Raw genomic sequence first — 21,518 nt, forward strand, 5'->3', positions numbered from 1 at the left:
TACATATCATGTATGTGTGTTTATATATATATAAAATTGAAGATTTATAAAATGAATATACGTTGAAAATAATCACAAACTTGAGTTGATAGTAACTTAAGACACAAAAATAAAGAAAAAAAAGAATAGATAAATTATTAAAAAAGAGAGAATAATGAAATATATTTAAAGTTATAAAAGAATTAAAATTATATAAATGCATTTTATATTTTAGAATTATTTAAATATCATATGGATTTAAAATTTACAAAAATAGCATCCAAGAATAAAAAATTAAAAAAAAAGTTCAAAACATAATGGAGACCGAAATGCAAATTCTGGCCATTCCAATCAGACTAGAATGGCTGAAACGGATCAAAACGAACTGAGGTATGGAGTGAAACAGAACGAGGTGATATAGTGTGTTGGATATTACACCAGAATGAAAAATTTTGACTAAAATATAACGAAATTTAAAACTATGATTGGAATTGGGTGATAAAATCTCCCTCTTTTATTTGAACGGAAGTGCAAAACTTGATTAGTTTGTACCAGTGTTTTTGGTACCGTAGTCACCAGGCCGGTACAGGTAAGGTACCTGTTTTGTACCGACTGAAATACCGGCCTGTACTGGCCAGTGTACCGGCCTGTACCAGTCGGTATTTCAGTATTTCGGCCTTCATTTTTTTTTCATTTTTTTAAGTGATAATCTCATTTTTTGACCCCCAATTCATATAAGACTATTTACAATTTATATATACATATGTATTCATATATAATTTATTCATATATAGATTATTATTTTGAAATATAATTTATATATATATATTTATATATATAATTTATTTATATATCGACTATCCCGAAACGGTACATGAAACGGTATCGGTATCGAAATATTTCGTTCCAGTGTCTTGACGGGTACGACATCCGATACGGTATTCAAAACATTGGTTTGTATAGTTTCTTTTCCCATACAAGTATGATAAAATCATTATTGTTGTTTCATATATACCATAAATGTAATCTTAACACTTGCTTGGCATTGCATTTTGATGTGCTTATAAATCAAAGAGAGCAACTACTTTCAAGGTGTGGTGTGAAACTTTCCAATCTCAAGTCACCATTTAGATTTTATTAATTAAAAAAATACACCACACTTAATTATTTTTCACATTCTAAAATTTTTAAAAGCCTAAAAATAAAACCCTAAAATCTAATGAAAATAATTATTTTTTTATGACAATAATTTTTATGCTAGCTAATATAATAAATATTCGCATCAATAATGTGTTTGGTGTAAAAATAAAAAAAGAAAGATTGAAAATAGATTTTCTCAAATAAATATATGAAAGTTATTTTTGCACTGCAGGCTTTTTCTAAAACCGGCCCTGCCCAGCCCTAAATTAAAACGTTTGATTTTTTTTTTTTTTAAATCTATTTTTGTTTCCAATTATTACGTAGAGAACGAAAGCAATGCTCCGTTAAGCAAAGGTACAGTTCCTCTCGATCCCCTTGGAGCTCCCAAAGTCTCTTTTGCTCTCACTCCCTTCAACGACACCCAGGTTAGCTTTGAAGTTTAAACCCAATTACGTCGAGATTTTAAGAATCCGAAAGCCTGAGGGCACGCGTGTGTTATCGTTTCGCTTTCATTCGATGGAATTTCTCTCCGTCTGTTTTGTCCCCTAAAATTCTATTCTGGTGGGCAGTCAGCGTGTCATTATCCCACGTTTCGTAACGAGAATTGGAAAATCATATCTGACCCAAGTGCTTTGCTTTGAGTCTAAGAGCTTCTTTGCATTGTGTTATTTTTTCTAGTTATTTTTTTTTTTTTTAGATATGGGATTTTAGCGCGTGATTTGTGTTTGATCTCGGGGGATGATTGATTTGGTGCTTGCACATGGTGTTTTCAGATTTTGCATTTGAATACAATATTCGGGTTTATTTACCCACTTGGGGTTTTGTGAATTTGGGATGGTGAATTTGTAGTGGGTTTTGAAGAATGTGGGAACTTGGAGGCATTGGGCTCGAGTTTGTGTCTAAGCATTGTTTGGTTTGGTGTTTTGGATTTGTGTAGCGAGTGAGGATACTAAGGATTTCCTTGTGAAGATGACCGATGCCGCAGGGCTAGTGGAGGCTGCAGGAACAAGATTTTCTTCATTGGAGCTGATTGGGAGAGGATCATTCGGCGATGTTTATAAAGGGTAAGTTCGATTGGTGTCATCTTTCTTCTTAATTACGCTATACTGTTATATACATTTGCTTTCCTGGATAACTTGCTAGTGAACTTTGTGTTTTGTGGGTGGCTTTGCAATCCATTTAAGGTTGTGAGATCCTCATGGTTTTTGCTTTTGCAGAATAGTAATCTTTTGCTGCTCCTTCCCAATCGAGAACAGGATGGAGGGTTAGGACATGAGTTTGATAAAAAAAAAAAAAAAAAAAAATTCTTTTGTAACACTATACTTTTATTGGTAAAAAAGATTCATTTGTATTTTTTAACTTACTTTAAGTGGAATCATGATAATTCTGCATAATATAAAATTATTTATATTTGGTGATAATTATATAATTAATTCATGAATACAAGCAATTTATTGAAAAGATGCAGAGGTGCATTGCCTAAATACGCGGATTGTATGCAAGAGAATCAATTAAATTCTGCCGCCATATACTTTGAAAAGGAACTTGTTTCTTACTGTGAATGTTCGCAATTAAAATACAAGGAGCCTGAACAGAACCTAATTTGTCTCAAATTTTGGTCCAACCTAGTGAATTAACTCAAAAAATTACATTACCGTGTTTCAATTATCGTATACATTCAGGAACTCATAATTCAAATTTCTTAATCTACATAAGTGTATGTACAGACTCTGGCATTGCACTTTGGTTGGGTTATTGACTCACAATATCCATTTCAATCTGTTAGTTCAGTTGGGGTAAAGCTTGTCCATGCAGTTGTGTTGTGTATTAATCACATTGCACAGCGTGCCCACAAACAAGCCAATTACGGAATAGGTCCTAATAGATTTCAATAAGGTTAACATCAGACCTTGAAAAAATGAAAAGTGAATTTTAAGATGAAGGATGAAAAACTCTAGATGTAATTGTATAAAAAAAAAATAAGGAAGAATGTTCTTTGATGGCTGAAATATGGATCCCATATCAGCATCTATGTGGTTTTCTTATTAAGGATTGAAAGAAGTGGGAAATATTTATCTTCACATATGAGAGGAATTCCTGAATCTTATGAGAGAAGATGTAATAAGGATGTGTGGCTGTATAGTTTTGGGTTGTAGACACGTGCAGGCATGCACTTTTCATATTAGTTCTTCAGCAGGGACTGTTTTGGGTTTTAGGCAAAAGTTGTATGATTAATAAGCTGTCTGAGTGATGCCCACATTGATGATCAGTATTCCCTCGCTTTCTTCTGGCTGTTTAAGGTGGCACTTAATCATTGGAGATGCTACAGGAGAAGAATGTTATCTTTATTACAAATAGTTTACTAGTTGTGATCCCAGTGTGTGCCGACTCCTCCACCCAACCACTGGTCCTTGAACCATGGACCTTTTAACTTTATGATTCATGCACTGCCAACAGATCATGTGTAGGGTCAGCTCCCTGTGTGCTGACTTCCTGGTTGTGATCATGTTTCTAATATGCAATCACACTGTTATCAAATTGGAAAATTCACATTTTTTTTTACTTGAAAGCACTAGGCATGCTACTTTCATTTGAGTGGTGCACACACTTTTGGCTATGTGGCCCTATCAGTGCTAGCACATTCCCTTGAATTTGATAAATATATGATGGTATATTAAAATCATAATTGGTGACTGATCATGATTGCCTCATGTACAGGTTGATATCTACCTAGTAAAATTTAATGCTTATATAAGATAGTCATACAGTTCATCATAATCTAATGAACATTTGCTGCATTTTGCTGATGACCTTGATACCTTCCTAATTTGCAGGTTTGATAAGGAGCTTAACAAAGAAGTAGCGATTAAAGTAATTGACTTGGAAGAGTCGTAAGTAGATAGCTTCCCACACATTTGTTCTTATGGTTTTAGATTCTACTTTCATCATCCAGAGTTAAGGGGTTTTTTTTTTTCCTTATTTTTATTTTTATTTTTTTTCTCTTTTGGGGGCTGTTTCTTGTTCTGATATGAACTTTTCGAACAGTACAAAGTTCAGGAAAAAAGTCCAGGATCATCTGATTCCCATATCGTTTTGCGAATTAAAAAAACACAATTTCATTACATAGACTCTTGAGTGTTTTAAGCACTTGCCCAAAACAGCAATGATGGTGTTTTAAGCACTTGTTTCTTTTTCAGGTTCCTAGAATGTATTTAGGTGTTTTCTTTTGTATACTTCCTGTGTATTTGGGGAACACCTATTTCATTCTCAGTAGTAAAGTCATTTTTACCTTTAAAAAAATGGCTTGTTTATATCAATTTGGAGGTTGCTCTAAGCCTCTACTTACCTCACCTGAATCTGCTGTAACGTTATCAAAAAGGAAAGAAGCACTATTGGGCTTCCACATTTCCTTTCTTGTGTAAGAATATCTGGAGATGTTTTTGAAAGATTTTTATTGACCTATTTAGCTGATTGGATGGTATTTTTTAGTCTTATTACTCATGTCAAGGGCCTTGTCTGATTTTTTATGACATCTATTTTTTTTCTCTGCTTCATTATTTGCTGCTGATTTTTGGTTGCAAGTGTGCACTTTTTAGCTCACAGCATGCTTCACATTTAATTCTTATTTGACTTGTTTAATGAGCAATGGTTAAAACTACCTTCTCAATTTTCTTCTGCAGAGAGGATGAAATTGAAGACATTCAGAAGGTATTACTTCACAATTTTCTTCTGCCCCAAGTTCACGATTCACTCCATTCTTATGACAGGAGGAAATGCCATTTGAGCTACAGCTCATTGGCTCATATCTGCTGTAAATAAACAATTACGTACCTCATCTATCTTTTTTAATGACAGGAAATTTCCGTTTTGTCACAATGTCGATCTCTCTATATTACCGAGTACTATGGTTCCCATCTCCACCAGACTAAACTCTGGATCATAATGGAATACATGGCTGGTGGCTCGGTTGCTGATCTAGTAGGTTACTTTATTGACTTTCATCTACATGTTCATCGCATGAAAGTTTGAAGTTGCTTTCTTTTTAGGATTTGAGTGTTGTTGAAAGATCTTTATCTCTCTGTCTTGTAAATGTTTGTCACAGATGTGAGATCTTTTGGTGTTAGGTTGATGCAAAGGAAAAAATGCATTTTTTTCATGCGTAAACTGCATATTCATTGCATGAAAATTTGATACTTGTTTACATGTTCATCTGATGAGTACTGATTACCTAGTGTTCATTTATTGCTCTTTTTCTTAGTTACCTATCTTTCTGTCCTTTGTCTTGTGTAAACTGTAATATTCTTAGGTATGTTTGTCATTTTATGAATGATTTGCCTAACCTTTCTTCACACTTTTCAATGAGAAGAGAAACTCTTGTCAAAGTTGCTTGATTGAGCTGCTTCTTATCTTTCTTCTTCTATGTGTTCGTGTTTATGGATGCAAGCAAGTTCTTAAATACACATAGATGGAAAAATATTTAAAAATAATTTCATACATTGCATATTTGTCCTCTTGTATACTGTTTTTATACTCAATGCTGCTCTTTCTTTAATAATTTATGCATTATATATTAAAAAAAATTACTTATAAAAAAATATATTAAAAAATGCTATATTGCATACATTCTTCTTGACAGCTGACAGAAATTTTTGCTTCTGCAGCTCCAATCAGGTCCTCCACTAGATGAAATGTCAATTGCTTGTATATTACGTGACTTGCTGCATGCAATTGAGTATCTGCACAATGAAGGAAAAATCCATCGAGATATTAAAGGTTTTCTTGCCACCCACACTGACTGTCTACATAACAGATATACTGAGAAATTTCCCAATTTGTTTTCTTAAAGATTTCATAAATTTGATATATTGTGTTTGAAACATGTTTTTCCCCCCCCTGCAGCCTCGTAATAATTTTCCACTTAAACTTTCTCCCAATTTTTTTTTTTAAAATTTTTTTTTATCTTTGTGCAATGACCTAATATTATAATTTTTGCAGCGGCAAACATATTGTTGACTGAGAATGGCGATGTCAAGGTATAAATTTTTTGCTCAATGAAGCCTACAATTGGCATAATTCTGTGTAAAGGCTGACTAACTGGAAAACATCGATGATATGGGTTGAATTACATAAATTTGCTTCTGGCCGTCTGCATTGAGAGTGTCACCTTGTCACAGGTTGCAGATTTTGGGGTTTCTGCACAATTAACAAGGACTATATCAAGAAGAAAGGTACTCCATCTCTGTCATACTGTAATTCTTTGCTTGTTTCGCATGGGCTGGGGTTTTTTTGGGTGGGGCTGGGGCTGGGGCTGGGGAGGGGAGGTCTGAGGGCAGAGGGGCACATAATTTATCTACTAATGTTCATGATTTTCTTTCTCTCGTGATGATGTGAGACGTTTTGCGGAAGAATCTAATTAATTCTTTCTTCTTGAAAAACTTTTGGAGGTGTTGGTGGTGGTTTGCCCCCCCAAGTCCACCTCTGAGTGGAGAGTCTATTGATCATCTCTTACTTCATTGCAAGATTGCATACACATTATGGGGTGAATTCTATAGTCAGATGGGATTGACCTTAGTGATGCCTAGGAAGAGATAAATATTATTGATCTAGGTTGGTTTTCTCTTTCTCCACCCCATGTCCGTACAACTATTGTCCCCATGTTCACTCATAATCTCATCACCGGCATTTATTGCCGGGTGTGAGTTTCCTGTTCCACGACGCTTCTTGTTGGGAACTTCTCCCATTTCCTCGTATTCCACAACGCTACTTGTCAGGAACTTTTCTCAGTCTCTGTTCTGTTATCGTCGGGAATTTGTTCCCATTTTTCTTTTCGTTTTTAGTTTGGTTTGCAAAGTTGGTGCGAGCACAATGGGGATGATAGAGAGGTTCACATTGATCAGAAGGTATTTACATTTAAGATGGAAGACGGGTGGTGGTGGAGAATCACGGAGAGCAACTGCCATGTGGTGAACTACATCTTTGCGGATCATGAAGCTATGGGGTGGTTGGGTTATATGGTGAAGAATGCATTGCTTTACAGGGTTCACCGGAGTTCCTTAGAACCTGTAGAAAAGGACAACATGTGCTAGTAGTGCAGAGGGGCCGTAATCTCAAAGGAAGCTGCTACTCCATATCGGTGCTTGGCAACGAGAAGAGGATAGGTCTGTTAATGGTGCCAAAAGGGAGGAAGGGGGAGGGATGGCGGAATTTCAAGGATACTCTGAAGGAGCTCACTCTTTCTTCCCCTTTTTCGAGCGAGAGACAGAGTGCTCTGAAATACTCTGCTTTGAGTGAGAGAAATAGAGTGCTGTTGGGTGGTGGAGTTGGCAGCACAGCTCTGGCATTCCCTTCATGTCCGATGGTAGAAGGCTCATGGACTTACAGTGAGGTGACCCAAGCTTAGAGGGTTCAAACTCGAGCCACGAAACATCTAGAGGTGCTAGAGACCATTTCGGAGGATGCTCAGAAGGGTGAAGGAGATGGCGGAGTGTTGTTGGGTGCAAATGAGGAAACCATGCTTAAGGCGTTGGGTAATATGGAGGAAACGGTGGGGGCATTATTGGAAGAAATAGAATGCCTTAAAAGTTGTGTTAAGGGGAAAGGAGTTCTACATATGGGCTTGGGCCGTGAATTGGGCCCTAAAGGAAAACCTCAAGTGGGGCAGGCTGGGCTTCAGAAAGCAGGCTTCAGCGTGCAGCTAGGCTAGGGGGGTATCAACACGGATCGGGCCTCAGTAAGCAGCTGGTTGGGCCTAAAGTGAAGGCCTTGGGCTATGGGCCCAAGGCTTAGCAAAGCCAGTCCATGTCTGGAGGCAGCTTAACCAGACAGAGGCTGGCCCATCGGGGTCTGGCTAGGCCTCGACAGAGATCCATGTGCCGTCAACGACAGTGATGACCAAAGTGGCTCCGACGTCAAAGGTAGACCTGTCGCCGGTGGTGCTGGTGCAAAAATCAGCCATTGTTGGGAAGGAAAATGGAGAAATAGGCCTCAACATTATCGGCTTTGGCCCTATGGGGGTGCAACCTCCACAGACAGCGATGATGGCTGTTGGCGACGCTCCTCCAGAGGTGGTGATGGTTGTACTCGACGAGGAGGCTACTGGTCTTGCTGAGGCAGCGGCTTTGTCCTAGCGCGACGAAGAAGTGGCCTCTGAAATATTGATGGCAGAGTTTGAGGAGAGGGAGATGGGTTAGATTGTGCTGTTGGTTGAGTTTGAGGAGGAGGGGAGCATGGAGTCACAAATGGGTGCTTATGATGAAGTTGTGTGAAGGAGAAGGGGGAGGAAAAGGGGGAGCTCTGATTTTATGTGAGTCTCCCAGAGTTACAGAAGAAGGAGAGGGGTGTCCAGGAAATGATCCCACTCCTTTAAGGAGTATTCCTCCTTGTACTCCATTGGATTGGATTCTAAAAAAAGTGGAGGAGCTTCAAGATTGGATAGGGATATTCTGTAAAGGTTATGAATAACAATTCAAGGCACTCCTGATAACCATAGAAGCAGGACATCAACATGGAGGACCAGGGACAGAGAAATAGGGAGTTGAAAAGGCTAACTTGGTCTCTTAATTATGATGGAAAGGAGGGGAGCGTGAGTCAGGGATGTAACAAAGGAAGGGCTGGAATAGTTGATTAATGTTGCCTAAAATCCTGACCTAGAATGTAAAGGGGCTGAATGATATTGATAAACGCCTCTGAATAAGATCGCTGCTTAGGCAATGGAAGACGGACATCATATGTTTGCAGGAAACGAAATTGAAACTTATAAGGACTATTTGGAGTATCTGGGGTTGCCAATATTTAGGTTGGGCATACTTACCTTCGGATGGGGCATCGGGGGGAATATTGGTTGTGGGATAAAAGGGTGGTGGAGAACATTGATGAGTTTGTGGGAGAATATTTTGTGGGATGCTCGTTTAAAAGTTCTGTAGATGACTTTGTGTGGGCTTTTGCTAGGGAATATTGTAACACCCCGTTCCCGTAGGATAGAGATGTCACTAACGTATATAATATAATGCCCGGAAAAGAAATTCATATCCTGAAATACCTCATTTATTGAAAACATTAATTAAACTTAACATAACTGTTTTTTTAAAGCAGAAAATTGAAAATGTAAAAATAAAACATAAACTAACCCTATGCGTGACTTTTTGTCCAAAAATCATAAAAGAAACTAAGTCCTTGTACTAGATCTACTCTTAATCCTCTAGCTTTACGTCCTTACAATCATCATCTGTGACAGTTAAATGTAGAAGAGAACAAAGAAACAAAGAAACAAACATAAAAAATGAGTCGAATACTCAGTAAATAGTACATTATACCGTAAAATATAATTTAACTTAAGACCTAATTTTTGAAAGACTCTTCAAAACAAACATATATCATTCACAGATTCTCATAGCATGTCTATTCATCATCAACATGAGCGGAGACATACATAATCATGGTGAACATATAAACGTGAATGCATGAATTACTTATTTATCTTGTCTTTCACTTATTATATGGTGAACCACGCTTGAGTCCTTGGCACCCCATAACTTGTCATAACATGGAGTGAAACATGCTTGAGTCCGTGTTTCACTTAACATAAGGTGAACCACACTTGAGTCCATGGCACTGCATAACATAACTTGTGGTGAACACGCTTAGGACTATGTCACCCTTAACATAACTTGTGATGAACACACTTAGGTTTGTGTTATCCTTAACATAACTTGTGATGAACATGCTTAGGTCCGTGTCATCCTTAACATAACTTGAAGTGCGACACGCTTAGGTCCGTGTCACCCTTAAACATCTTATCTTTCTTGATGCATGAGAACTTATTTAATATCATGGACTTTTCTAGCATGGCATATACTTGTAAATGGCATAGCATAACATGACATATCCTTGTTCGTGGCATAACATAACATGACATATTCTTGTACATGGCATAATATGATCTAAACATAAACATTCCATGACATATATGATCTGAGTTCTATATGAACCTTACCTAACATACTTGATCTAAATACTTCATGATATTACATAGCATATATGATTTAATCACCACATGAACATGGCATACATAAACTGGCTATTTTATTACATGGCATATTTGACTTAAATTACTACATGAACATTTCATGGCTTCCATGTGATTTTAGAATCATTCACTCCATCAAACAACAAATTCATTCATACAAACATAATGTTATAATTCATCAAAGTCGTGAAAGAAATCAATCCTTGACTTAGCTTGTAGCGTAGTGTAAACAAACATCATATTTTCATATACCATTAGAAAATTTACAGCACATGCAATTATATGATCATACTAATTACCTCTTAGCGCTACTTTCACAATCTCATGTCGTAGCTCGTGACCTATACGAGGCACTAGACGTTAATAAACTTTTCTAGAAAACGTGTCGTAGCATTCTAAATACTTAAAATCCTATCATAGAGATAATTTAATAAACATTCAAATATAAAAAAATTACATAAATAATATTATTCCAAAACTCATATCATAATACTTAATATTCTGTGTAAACATATAACTTAATAATTTTATAAAAATCTAGTTAAAGGTTAATTGGATATTAACTAAAATAATAGGCTAAAAAATAATATAAAAGAATACATTAAAAGTATACTAATATGCTTAAAATCTCTGAAATATTTTCTGATAAAAGCAAGTCTATGATTACTATATTTATTTAATTAAACAACGCACTCAAATACACTAAAACAGTTTCTCATAAAACACCATCAACTCACATTAAACAGTATGCTAATTTATAAATATTTTCTGAAAAATAAATAGTAAAATAAGCCCACCCAAATTAAACAAGTCCAGTTAAAAAACTAAGTCTAATAGGTTTATTAAAAAAAACTAGGCCCAACACCCTTAAAAGGACACCACTTGGTCGAATGGCTTAAAGCCCAAAGGCCATTGTAATAAACAGAATCTGGTTTAGGAGGGCATAGGCTAAAGGTCAAAGGGCTTACATGTGATTATGGAAGCATTGAAGGGGTTTTTTGGGAAGTCTGGAACAAAACAATTAAAATGAAGGAAAAAGCTTACGGGAGTGGCTCACATCACGTATCAACTAAACAAGAAAAAAGAAAACAAATGGTTGTGCGATGCTCACTGAGAGGAAGCTGAGGCAACGGTGGCTTTGGGGTGGCTGGGAGTGATCGGCGACGCCAAAGAGCTCCTCGGAATGGTGGAGAGAGAGAGAGAGAGAGAGAGAGAGAGAGAGAGAGAGAGAGAGAGAGAGAGAGAGAGAGAGAGAGAGAGAGAGAGAGAGAGAGAGAGAGAGCTGTCAAACGGAAAAAAAATGGAGGGATAGAGAAGATTCCGGCGTGGGCTTACTGGAAGGGGAGTGGGTTTGACAGGATTGGGCTGGCCGGCGCTTTCTGTGGCTGTTTCCAGCGAGTTAAGTGTTTCGGTTGGCTGTGAGAGTGGTTTTTCTCGGTTGTAGGGGTTGTTACGTTGGGCTGGTATGCATAATATTTTCTCTAGATGTTTTTGTGTTTAATATAAAGGATCATGTGGGATTTATAGATGAGGGAGAGGGAGATGCCGTGAGTCTTGAGAAGAAATTGGATAAAGTCTAGAGTTGAGAGTTTGAATTCAACTAAACTTTGGAGAACTACTCCCACGATGAAAGAAAATCTGAGAGGATAAGAGTTTTGAAGTGTTTGAAAAAAATAGTTTTCTGATTAGGAAATCAAATAGAGAATCAAAAGGGCTTATAGTTATCAAAAGATGAATTCTATTCAAAACCAAATTACTACCTCAAAACATATCTAATAAATAATAATAATAATAATAATAATAATAATAATAATAATAATAATAAAAAATCATACTTTTGGGATTGGGTGTTACAGATATGGTTCTAATCTGGAGTTTGAACGGCGGTTACTTTGGGATGAGCTTGCTGTTTTATGTTTATGGTGGGAGATTTCATGGTGTATAGGAAGGGACTTTAATGTGACAAGATTTCCAAGCAAAAGATTGGGAGAGGGACGGCAAAACCATGCCATGGGGGAATTCTCAGATTTCATTTCAGAGTTAGGACTCATGGACATACCTCTCATGGGAGGTGACTATGCTTGGTCTAACAATCACGCTTGGTCAAGACTAGACAAATTTCTCATATCTGCTTCGTGGGAGATACAGTTTCCAGATTCATGTCAGAAAAGACTCTCAGTTGTGCTCGAACCATTTTCCTATTATGTTAGATTGTGGGGGAATCCTGGGGGTTAGAAGGCCCTTCAAGTTTGAGAACATGTGGTTAAAATCTGAGGGGTTTGTGGAGTTGGTTAGGCAATGGTGAAGTTTTTATCAAATACAGGGCACTTTGAGCAAGGTGTTGGCAGGAAAGGGTTTGTGGAGTTGGTTAGGCAATGGTGAAGTTTTTATCAAATACAGGGCACTCCGAGCAAGGTGTTGGCGGGAAAGTTGAAAGCTTTAAAGAGAGATTTGAAGACATGGAATGAACAAGTATTTGGTAATGTAGCAATACAAAAGAAGTCCCTGTTTCGAGAACTAGAAAGTTTGGAGGGTGTGGAAGACGAGGTTGGTCGCAAAGGGCAAGTAGTCTCAAGAGTTAAAAAGGTTGATCTTAATGGAGGAGATCTCATGGAGGCAAAAGTCAAGGGCCTTGTGGCTTAGGGAGGGGGATAAATCTACAAAGTTTTTTCACCGTGTGGTAAATTCTCATAGGAGGTTTAATACAACTGAGTCCATGAACATCGATGGCAATTCTGTTTTAGATCAAGCATAAATTAAAGATCATGTAGCTGGACATTTTGAACATTTGTTGGAAGAACCGTATGCATGGAGGCCTATAGTTGATGGGGTAGCTTTTGAGGCCATTGATCAAAATAGTATGGCTTGGTTGGAGAGACCATTTGAAGAAATAGAGGTACACCAAGTCATCAGGAAAATGAACAAAGATAAAGTTCTAGGGCCGGATGGTTTTACTATGGCATTTTTTCAGGCTTGTTGGGAGGTGGTGAGAGAGGATGTTATGCTGGTTTTCCAGAAGTTATTTACTTTTGGTAAATTTGAGAAGAGTCTGAATGCTACCTTCATTGCACTTGTTCCCAAAAAGGTGGGTGCAAGAGGGGTACAAGATTTCAAGCCTATTAGTCTTGTAGGCAGTGTGTACAAGATACTCGCAAAAGTCTTGGCCAACCGGATGAGCACGGTCTTGGATAAGATTATTTCGAAGTCCCAAAATGCCTTTGTACAAGGTAGGCAAATATTGGATTTGGTTTTTGTAGCCAATGAATGTTTGGACGGCCGGCTTAAGACGAGGGTTTCGGGTATTTTATGTAAATTGGATATGGAGAAGGTTTATGATCATGTTAATTGGAATTTTTTGCTCTATCTATTGGGTTGTTGTGGCTTTGGGGAAAATGGAGGGGATGGATGAGACATAGTATATCTACGACTCGGTTTTCAGTCTTGGTAGTGGGTTTCTTTAATAGCTCGCGGGGGTTATGACAAGGTGATCCATTATCCCCCCTACTGTTTGTGATTGTGATGGAGTCTCTAAGTATGATGGTTTCGGCTATTGTAGCAGGTGGGTTCTTTTCAGGATTTTCAATGGGGAATCCTCATGGTCCCATTATTATTTCCCATATCTTATTTGCAGATGATATGTTGCTGTTTTGTGATGATAATGTAGGGCATATTCAATCTTTGAGGGCCATTCTACGATGTTTTGAAGCGCTTCTAGTTTAAAGATAAATCTCGCGAAGACGGAGATGGTGGCGGTGGGGGAAGTAAGAAACATTCGGGGGCTGGCCAACATTTTGGGGTGTGGGGTTTCTTCATTGCTAATGAAGTATCTTGGCCTCCCTTTGGGGACATCTTTTAAAGCTAAGACAATTTGGGCGGTGGTGGTAGAAAAATTAGAGCATAGGTTGGCCAGGTGGAAAATGTAATATTTATCTAAGGGGGGAAGGCTCACACTTATTAAGAGCACCTTATCTAACCTTCCCACTTATTTCTTGTCTTTATTCCCCATTCCAGCTAGCATTGCCTCTAAGATTGAAAAAATGTAACGTGACTTTTTGTGGAGTGGTCTAGGGGATGAGTTTTAAATTTCACTTAGTTGGGTGGGATTAGGTGTGTACACTATTGCGTGAGGGTGGTTTGGGGGTTCACAATGTGAGGGTTTTTAATAAGGCCTTACTAGGGAAATAGTTGTGGCACTTTAATTACGAGAGGGAAGCCTTATGGAAAGGGGTGATTGATGCAAAGTATGAGAGTGCAAGGGGGGGGGGGGGGGGGGGGTTGGTGATCTAATGAGGGGAGGGGGGCATATGGAAGTATATAAGAAAAGGTTGGGGGTATTTTCTAGTAACACCAGGTTGTGTATGGGGAATGGTTAGAGAATCAGTTTTTGGCATGATATGTGGGTGGGTGATACAGCTCTTAAGGCGGCTTACCCCGCTATTTTCAGCATTGTAGGGGAAAAAGACGCGAATGTGGCTGACTTGTGGGGTACTACATATGATGCCCAAGTTTGGAACATAAATTGGTATGGAGTTTTTTAACCTACTCCATAATATCTCCCCTGATGTTTTAACTGAAGACAAGTTCGTTTGGAGACCTTATCGGAAAGGGAAATTCTCGGTAGGTACTTTTTATGAGACACTTATAGCCCAACCTTCGCCCAACTTCCCGTGGAAGAGCATATGGAGGAGTAAAGCACTTCCCAAGGCTGCATTCTTTGTCTGGACAGCAGCCCTTGGGAAGATCCTAACCATTGATAATTTAAGAAGGCGTGGTCTTATAATGATGGATTGATGCTATGTGTGTAAAAACAATGGACTATTTACTCCTACATTGTGACTTTGCCAAGGATATTTGGAATCATTTTTTTAGCAGAATGGGGCTAGCATGGACAATGCCGGGAAGGGTAGTTGAACTATTGGCAAGTTAGAGAGGGATCTCAGGGACAACACAGATTGCAACAATGTGGAAAATGGCCCCCATTTGTATCTTATGTTGCATCTGGAGTGAAAGAAATGATAGACATTTTGAGGACCAGGAAAGATCTGTAGAAGAATTTAGGAATTTTTTTATGGAAGACTGTTTTCACGGGCCGTTGCTTTAGAGTTTAATGGTCTCAGCTTAGATGATTTCCTTGTAACAGTCTCTAGCTTTTAAAGCGGTGTATTCACATGTATACTTTCAGTGTACCTGGCTTATGCCTTTTTTTATTTCAATAAAATTTAATATTACTTATAAAAAAAAAAAAAAAAAAAAAATCTTTCTTCCTGATTGCCTACTGTTTGTAGCTGTCAAGTTAGTTATGACAGCTATTTATTTCCCGGTTTTATTGCCATATCGGACAATGGAGGCGACGAGTGTTAATTTTTAAAATCTCACGTCTTATGGATGAGAGTGGAAGATGGTACCTCTATGCTTAATGTGGTGCATATGGAACGAAAGAAATGGCCGCTGCTTCGAGGATAGAGAACTCTCCCCGGACAGTTTTAGGGATTTTTTCTTTCATACTTTGTTGTTGTGGACCTCTTCTATTGTATGGAATGGAATGAGTCTAAACGATTTGTATGCTACTTTCAGTAGCACGTAGTTTTGTAATTAGGCTCTTCTTCGTATATTTCTTATGTACTCGGACTTTGCCTATTTACGTGGATCAATAAAACTTCTTTTACCTAGAAAAAAAAAAAAAATTTGAATGCGAGTGGGAAGGGGGGGTGGGGGGGGGGGGGGGGGGGCAGAAACTTGATTTATTGGAAGTTATCTTTCTTCCAAGTTCTCAAATATATGGTCTTTGAGTTTGGTTGTGATGTTGTCAACTATTTAATAATTGGTCATGTCTGGGATGCATTAATTTGTTTAACAATGTCAGACATTTGTGGGAACACCTTTCTGGATGGCGCCAGAAGTCATTCAAAATTCAGAAGGGTACAATGAGAAGGTATTATATCTCAAAACAGTGTTTGGGATCTTTAATTTTTGGGAGTTGTATTTTTTGTTGTTGCTTATGAACCTCCCACCCCTACTCCATGCTTCCCCTTTTCACCCTTTTCTTGACGCAGGCAGATATCTGGTCTCTTGGAATAACTGCAATTGAGATGGCCAAAGGGGAACCTCCACTTGCGGATCTTCACCCAATGCGAGTTCTTTTTATCATTCCTCGGGAAAATCCACCACAGGTCTGTTATCATTCCTTAATGCCTCAGTGATTATTCTTGGTATAAAAATGGAACACTGAAATGCTTTTAACCTGATGGAAGCATCATACTTCACAATTTAAAGAAATCGTGACTTGTGTTTTTCATGCAGCTGGATGATCATTTTTCTCGTCCGATGAAAGAATTTGTTGCGTTGTGTTTAAAGAAAGTACCTGCAGAGGCAAGTAATTATACCCTTCAAATACCCCCCACTGTTTTCGAAAGTGCATATTTTTAAATGATAAGTGGTGAAGAGTTTATCAGGATTAAAAGAGCATGTTAGCAAGAAGAATTTGTTACAGGGGTAGTTTGGTCATTCTATGTATTTGCAGCCATGTATAATAAAGGTGCTAGAGAGACCCAAGTACACTTCCCAGTCTCCTCATTCTCTCTCTCTCTTTTTTTTTTAATAAGTAAGAAGTAATTGTATTGATAAAAATAGGCATAGCCCAAGTACACCGGAGGTATACATGTGAGTACACCAAATTAAGCAAAGTCTCCTCATTCTCTATATGCTATGAATGGGTATGATTAAGGTCAATAGCTTGGACCATCTTGCAGAGCATTACGTAATATATTATTTCTTTTTTCTTCTGGCAAGTAGATAATATTTTGTTAAATATATTTGATTTTGGATTTTACTTGAACCTGCTAGTTTTATTGATGATAAAGAAAATATGGGGGGCATTCGATTAAGTTTCATTCTCCCCTCTTAGATGAGAGATCCTTTCAATTAAGGTTACTAGCTTGGAGCTTCTGTAGACTTTACATATTTATAATTCGACAATCTCAGTATCTTATATTATATTGAGTTGTTGGCATGCCAGATGATTTAATTGATGTTCAACACACTTTGTATCGGTGGGCAAAAACCCATTATGGTGTTCTCTTTTATATTTATAGTTTTCAGGACAGCAATTCTAATCCCGCTCAACTTCAGTGACATGAGTGCCACGTTAGCATATAAGTAGAACTAGCTTAGTCAATATTTTGGCTAGAATTATTTGCTTCACTGTAGTGTCTTCCTGAATATAATATAAGATTTCTTTGGATCTAAGGTTCTCACATCTTGTGTCAACATTTTTTAACTTTTATTGAGCACTCTAACATTTTGTATTATATCCTTTTTAATCAATTGCAGAGGCCAAGTGCTAAGGAACTTCTCAAACACCGTTTCATAAGAAATGCTAAGAGGAGTCCGAGACTTTTGGAGAGAATAAGGTGTGTGAACATCCATATAACCTAGTAGTGGCATGCATCTGTGTTCAATACAGAACTAAAAATAAAATGCAGAATTAGTGTGTTAGTGCAGAGTCTGCTTCTTGTTAACGTCATACCTTCTCTATTCTTGACAGAGAGCGTCCAAGATACCAAATAAAGGAAGATGCAGATGTTTCTAGAAATGGTACTAAAGCCATAGGGGAGGCATCCGATACAGTGAAGCTGGCAAGAGATCCAAGAGGAGAAGAAACTGCGCGAGCCAGGTGAGTTGAATCTGTTGGTTAATTGTACTTTGTTTGGTATTTGTTTGAATTCCGACTCATTTTCTGATCTGCAGTGGTCAGGGTAAAGCCCTGAAAAATGCTGGATGGGACTTCAGCATTAGTGGATCACAGAGCACAGGGACTGTTAGGAGTGTTGTAAGACCACCTCCAGCTAGAGAAAGGAGACCAGAAGTTTTATATAATCAGGCTGCCCAAAAAAGAACTCATGATAGTGGTAACGAAGGGTTGTCTGCATCTGGAAATGCGAATCATGTATTACTAGAGGCTTCCTTCGGGAGGGATGCCAGAGTAGCATACAACAACGAGCATCAGGATAATTACCATGGAGATGTATTCGTCTTTCTCTGTCTGTCTCTGTCTCTCTCTACACACACACACATATGGCACTCTGCCTATTTTGTTCTGTACTAATACATGTACTTGAAGCACAAGCTATACTAGTCACCCTTCAATATTATAGCTGTCCTAATTAATGCTTAATTTAATTAGGTATTGATGTTTGTTAAGCAAAGACTTGCTTTTTCTCCTTAAAAGTCTGATTAACCAACTTTCAAGTCAATTGGTTGTTTTCGAACATTGATGTATATAAACCTCTCAAGGTCTTCTCAAGTTTTTGTTGGTGCTCAATTTCCAGGATGAATTATCTGCAAGTGCGTCTGGAACTGTTGTTATACGCTCTCCAAGAGGATCTCAGTCATCTCTATTTAGAGATCAAAGTATGCCGGTATGGTTTCTATCTGGGTGTGATAAATAAGAAATTTTAAGTTTCTGTCTCCCCTTTCCATGCTAGCCAGTCATTTGATTTGAATTTACCATACTGTGTAGTTTAGCGGCTCATATGCAGCTTTTGAAGATACAAGTGGAACTGTAGTTATTCGAGGCCAACATGATGATTCTGACTCTCCTCGGACTCCAAAATCCAGGCTGGGAATTCAAGAGAAAACTTATACTGCCTCACTTGAAGACAGTGCGATTAACCTTGCAGAGGTTGTTTTAGTTTGTCGTGCTGTCTTCAGTTTCTTTAATGTTAGCTTCTAACATGCCTAGTGAACATAAATAAATAAGAGTTGGGTTTTCAACATTGACCATCCTGAACTGTAGTTTAGATGCTTTATGATCTGTAATTACTCACCCGGTGGCTCTTGAACCCAACAGAACGCTTTTATCGGTATCTATATGCATCAGCTTTATTGCATTTTAATGAGTAACCAAAGAAACTTGTCCAAGTATATTCTTGAAATGATGAGATGTATTTCATAACCTTTTTGCTTTATTTTTTTTCATTCTGCCTCATAATATTTATGAAGGTTTCATTCTGACATTTTCCTGATTTTGTATTGAATCATATTTTCCCCACTTGAGTTCCTGACTTCCTTTATTACCTTTATGGTCAATATCAGAACTTGAAATAATCATTGGCTTCCCATCTGGGGTTTTGCCTAGCTTTTGTTTTAATAAATGTGTCACTGAACTTAGCTGAAAGTATTTTTATTATTTTGTTGATATGAATAATTAGGCGAAGGCTGCACTTCAAGGGTTGAGAAGAGGAAATGCCAGGGAAAGATCTACAACGGGAAAGATCAACAATGACCTGCAGGAAAGCAGAAAAGACCAGATGACAAGCAGCTCAGATTCTTCCAGGTACATCCATTGCTTACACAGGTGCTAGTTAAAAGAAAATTAATGGTTTAGTTATTGCAAAATTTTAACGGACAACATTTTTACCTCAGACATTCTCTTGACTACTTTGATGCACAAAAAGGAAATTCAAGATCACAGCATGCGAGTGATGATGAAGCCAGTCTAAAAATAGCATCATCATCTGCTCCATTATCAGTTTTGCTTATTCCTTCACTAAAAGAGGTGAGCATCCAGAAGTGTTTGCTTTAAATAGTCACCTTATAGAGTTGTAATTTTGTATGTGGGGCAATATGAAGCTGCTTGTGCTAATTACAAGTTGTTAAGAGTGAACCACAGTTCTTTCATTCAGAGAATTGAAATTTGGTGCAGATGGTCAGCCAGAGGATAATAGTTTATTGTCAGTGAAAATGAGCTAATTATTCTGAAGATGGGGTTGAAATGACATTATGCCTAGAAAGACCCTTTCAATACTCGTAAAGAATCGGGGACATTGAATTTGTTAATGATACTAAAGTGTGCAAAATAAACTATTGTAAGCAATCTTCGTCACCCATGTCTTCAAGTTTTAGTATCTTTAGTGAGCAGCTCAATGTCCTATTTGTAGGCCATTGCCGAAGATCCAGAAGGGTCCATTGTGCATTCTGTTACAAAATCACTCATAAATGTGGAACGCATGAAGCCTGGATCTTGTGAGGTTCTTGTGAAGAGGTTGCTTCAGCAATTGGCAAGGTTGAAAATTTCTGCTTCCTTCCCATATTCTCCTGTCTGGGTCCCAGTGTCTTATCACTCAAGTTGTTCCGTGTTCTATTTGAAAATTCTTTTATGAAATTATTATTATTGTTTGCAGTTCAAAGGAATCTTCATTGAAAGACCTCCAGGAGCTCGCTGCTTGTTTGTTCACGAAGGTCAAACCAATGCCTGAAGTGCAAAATTCAAATTCAGAAACCGATAACAAGAAAAAGCAACAGAACAAGGAACTTAATTCAAATGCCAATTTAAGCCCACTTGCTAGATTTCTGCTATCGAGGTTAGTCAAGTGATTGTTCATCTGATTGTATTATATTATCATGGAGTGCACACCTTGGTAAAACCAACCATCTTTGGACTCCATGACCTGAAAATAAAAGATTATAATCAGCAGTTAAGGTCCAACTCAATACATGTATGCGCTCTAAATTTTAATGGATCATTTTGAGTGCTGCCCTCCTTCCTCCATCCGATCCCCTCTCATGAACCTGTGAGTTTGACGAGATTTTACCAGATTTCAAACGTTGAATGTGCTTTGTGTATAATGTGGCCAAATTTGTTATGCAGATGGCAAGGCCAAGTTTCACGGGATCTCAGCCCAGCTTAATTGAAAGATGCTTGTCCTGTGAGCGCATTATTTGTTATTTAGTGTGTTTCCTCTTTCTGCACATTTATTCTGATTGATGTACATATCATCATTGTAAGAAATTATTTATTATGAATTTTTTTTTTTCTAATTTTCCATTTTTGTTGTGTAGTATCGGCATCACTATAATTAGGGGGTTTGCTATCATCACATTGAAATTGTAATACTATGACCATTGAATGTATTTGTCAATAATTACCCAACTTGTTGATAATTTATCTTTTTGCCAGTGTGTTTTGAACATTTCTACTCCAGCCACAGCTTTAGCAATTTGGTTGTTTCCAGATGGGTCTCTTCCTACTACGAGAAGGTGGTTTTACAAGGGGTCCATTTCCGAAACGGAGCGTGTAAAATCATGCATAGAGAGGGGTTTCAAAATTTGGATTGGTTCATTTAAATGCCAAATATAATTTTCATCACTGATTCTCTGAACTACTAGGTGTTTTACTCATTGCACCTCAAACTAATAAATCAACACATTGCATCTTTCAACTATCACTAATTATCAAATAGCTCCCTATCTCAAGAGCTGAAAATCAAAATTGTCTATTTCGCCACCTTCAGAGTCAAATTTGAGCAGAATGCGTTGTAATGAGTGAAAAATGCTTAGTTTACAGAGAGATTTTATAAAAGTTAACTTACAAATT

The 21,518-nt window shown here is 37.6% G+C and overlaps 1 protein-coding gene across 3 annotated transcripts; it reads left to right on the top strand.

Annotated features, from left to right (window-relative positions):
- The first annotated feature begins 1,424 nt into the window (after window positions 1–1,424).
- Window positions 1,425–21,114, top strand: LOC122281358 (germinal center kinase 1). Of its 3 annotated transcripts, none has more exons than XM_043092769.1 (21): window positions 1,425–1,544; window positions 2,057–2,183; window positions 3,954–4,010; window positions 4,800–4,827; window positions 4,975–5,097; window positions 5,781–5,892; window positions 6,115–6,152; window positions 6,294–6,347; window positions 16,008–16,076; window positions 16,198–16,314; window positions 16,445–16,513; window positions 17,474–17,553; window positions 17,688–17,816; window positions 17,891–18,167; window positions 18,472–18,561; window positions 18,663–18,824; window positions 19,354–19,478; window positions 19,568–19,700; window positions 20,083–20,207; window positions 20,326–20,505; window positions 20,793–21,114. In XM_043092769.1, the coding sequence occupies exons 2-21, from the start codon at window positions 2,089–2,091 to the stop codon at window positions 20,830–20,832; spliced, it is 2,103 nt and encodes a 700-aa protein (XP_042948703.1). In that variant the 5' UTR covers window positions 1,425–1,544; window positions 2,057–2,088; the 3' UTR covers window positions 20,833–21,114. The 3 variants fall into 3 exon arrangements, 2 of the variants coding, with proteins under 2 accessions (XP_042948703.1, XP_042948704.1); XM_043092770.1 differs by having other exon boundaries at window positions 1,426–1,473; XR_006230201.1 differs by lacking the exon at window positions 20,793–21,114 and adding an exon at window positions 19,848–20,010 and having other exon boundaries at window positions 1,519–1,544; window positions 20,326–20,433.
- Window positions 21,115–21,518: the final 404 nt, after the last annotated feature.

The sequence above is a fragment of the Carya illinoinensis genome, chromosome 11, assembly GCF_018687715.1.
Source record: "Carya illinoinensis cultivar Pawnee chromosome 11, C.illinoinensisPawnee_v1, whole genome shotgun sequence".
Taxonomy (NCBI): domain Eukaryota; kingdom Viridiplantae; phylum Streptophyta; class Magnoliopsida; order Fagales; family Juglandaceae; genus Carya; species Carya illinoinensis.

Bases quoted from the DNA above. Each gene is read 5' to 3' on its own strand.
- LOC122281358 (XM_043092769.1), top strand. From the start codon at position 2,089: ATGACCGATGCCGCAGGGCTAGTGGAGGCTGCAGGAACAAGATTTTCT. The intron at 16,315-16,444 runs GTCTGTTATCAT...TTTTTCATGCAG, and splicing joins CTCGGGAAAATCCACCACAG to CTGGATGATCATTTTTCTCG. The intron at 18,825-19,353 runs GTTGTTTTAGTT...ATGAATAATTAG, and splicing joins GTGCGATTAACCTTGCAGAG to GCGAAGGCTGCACTTCAAGG.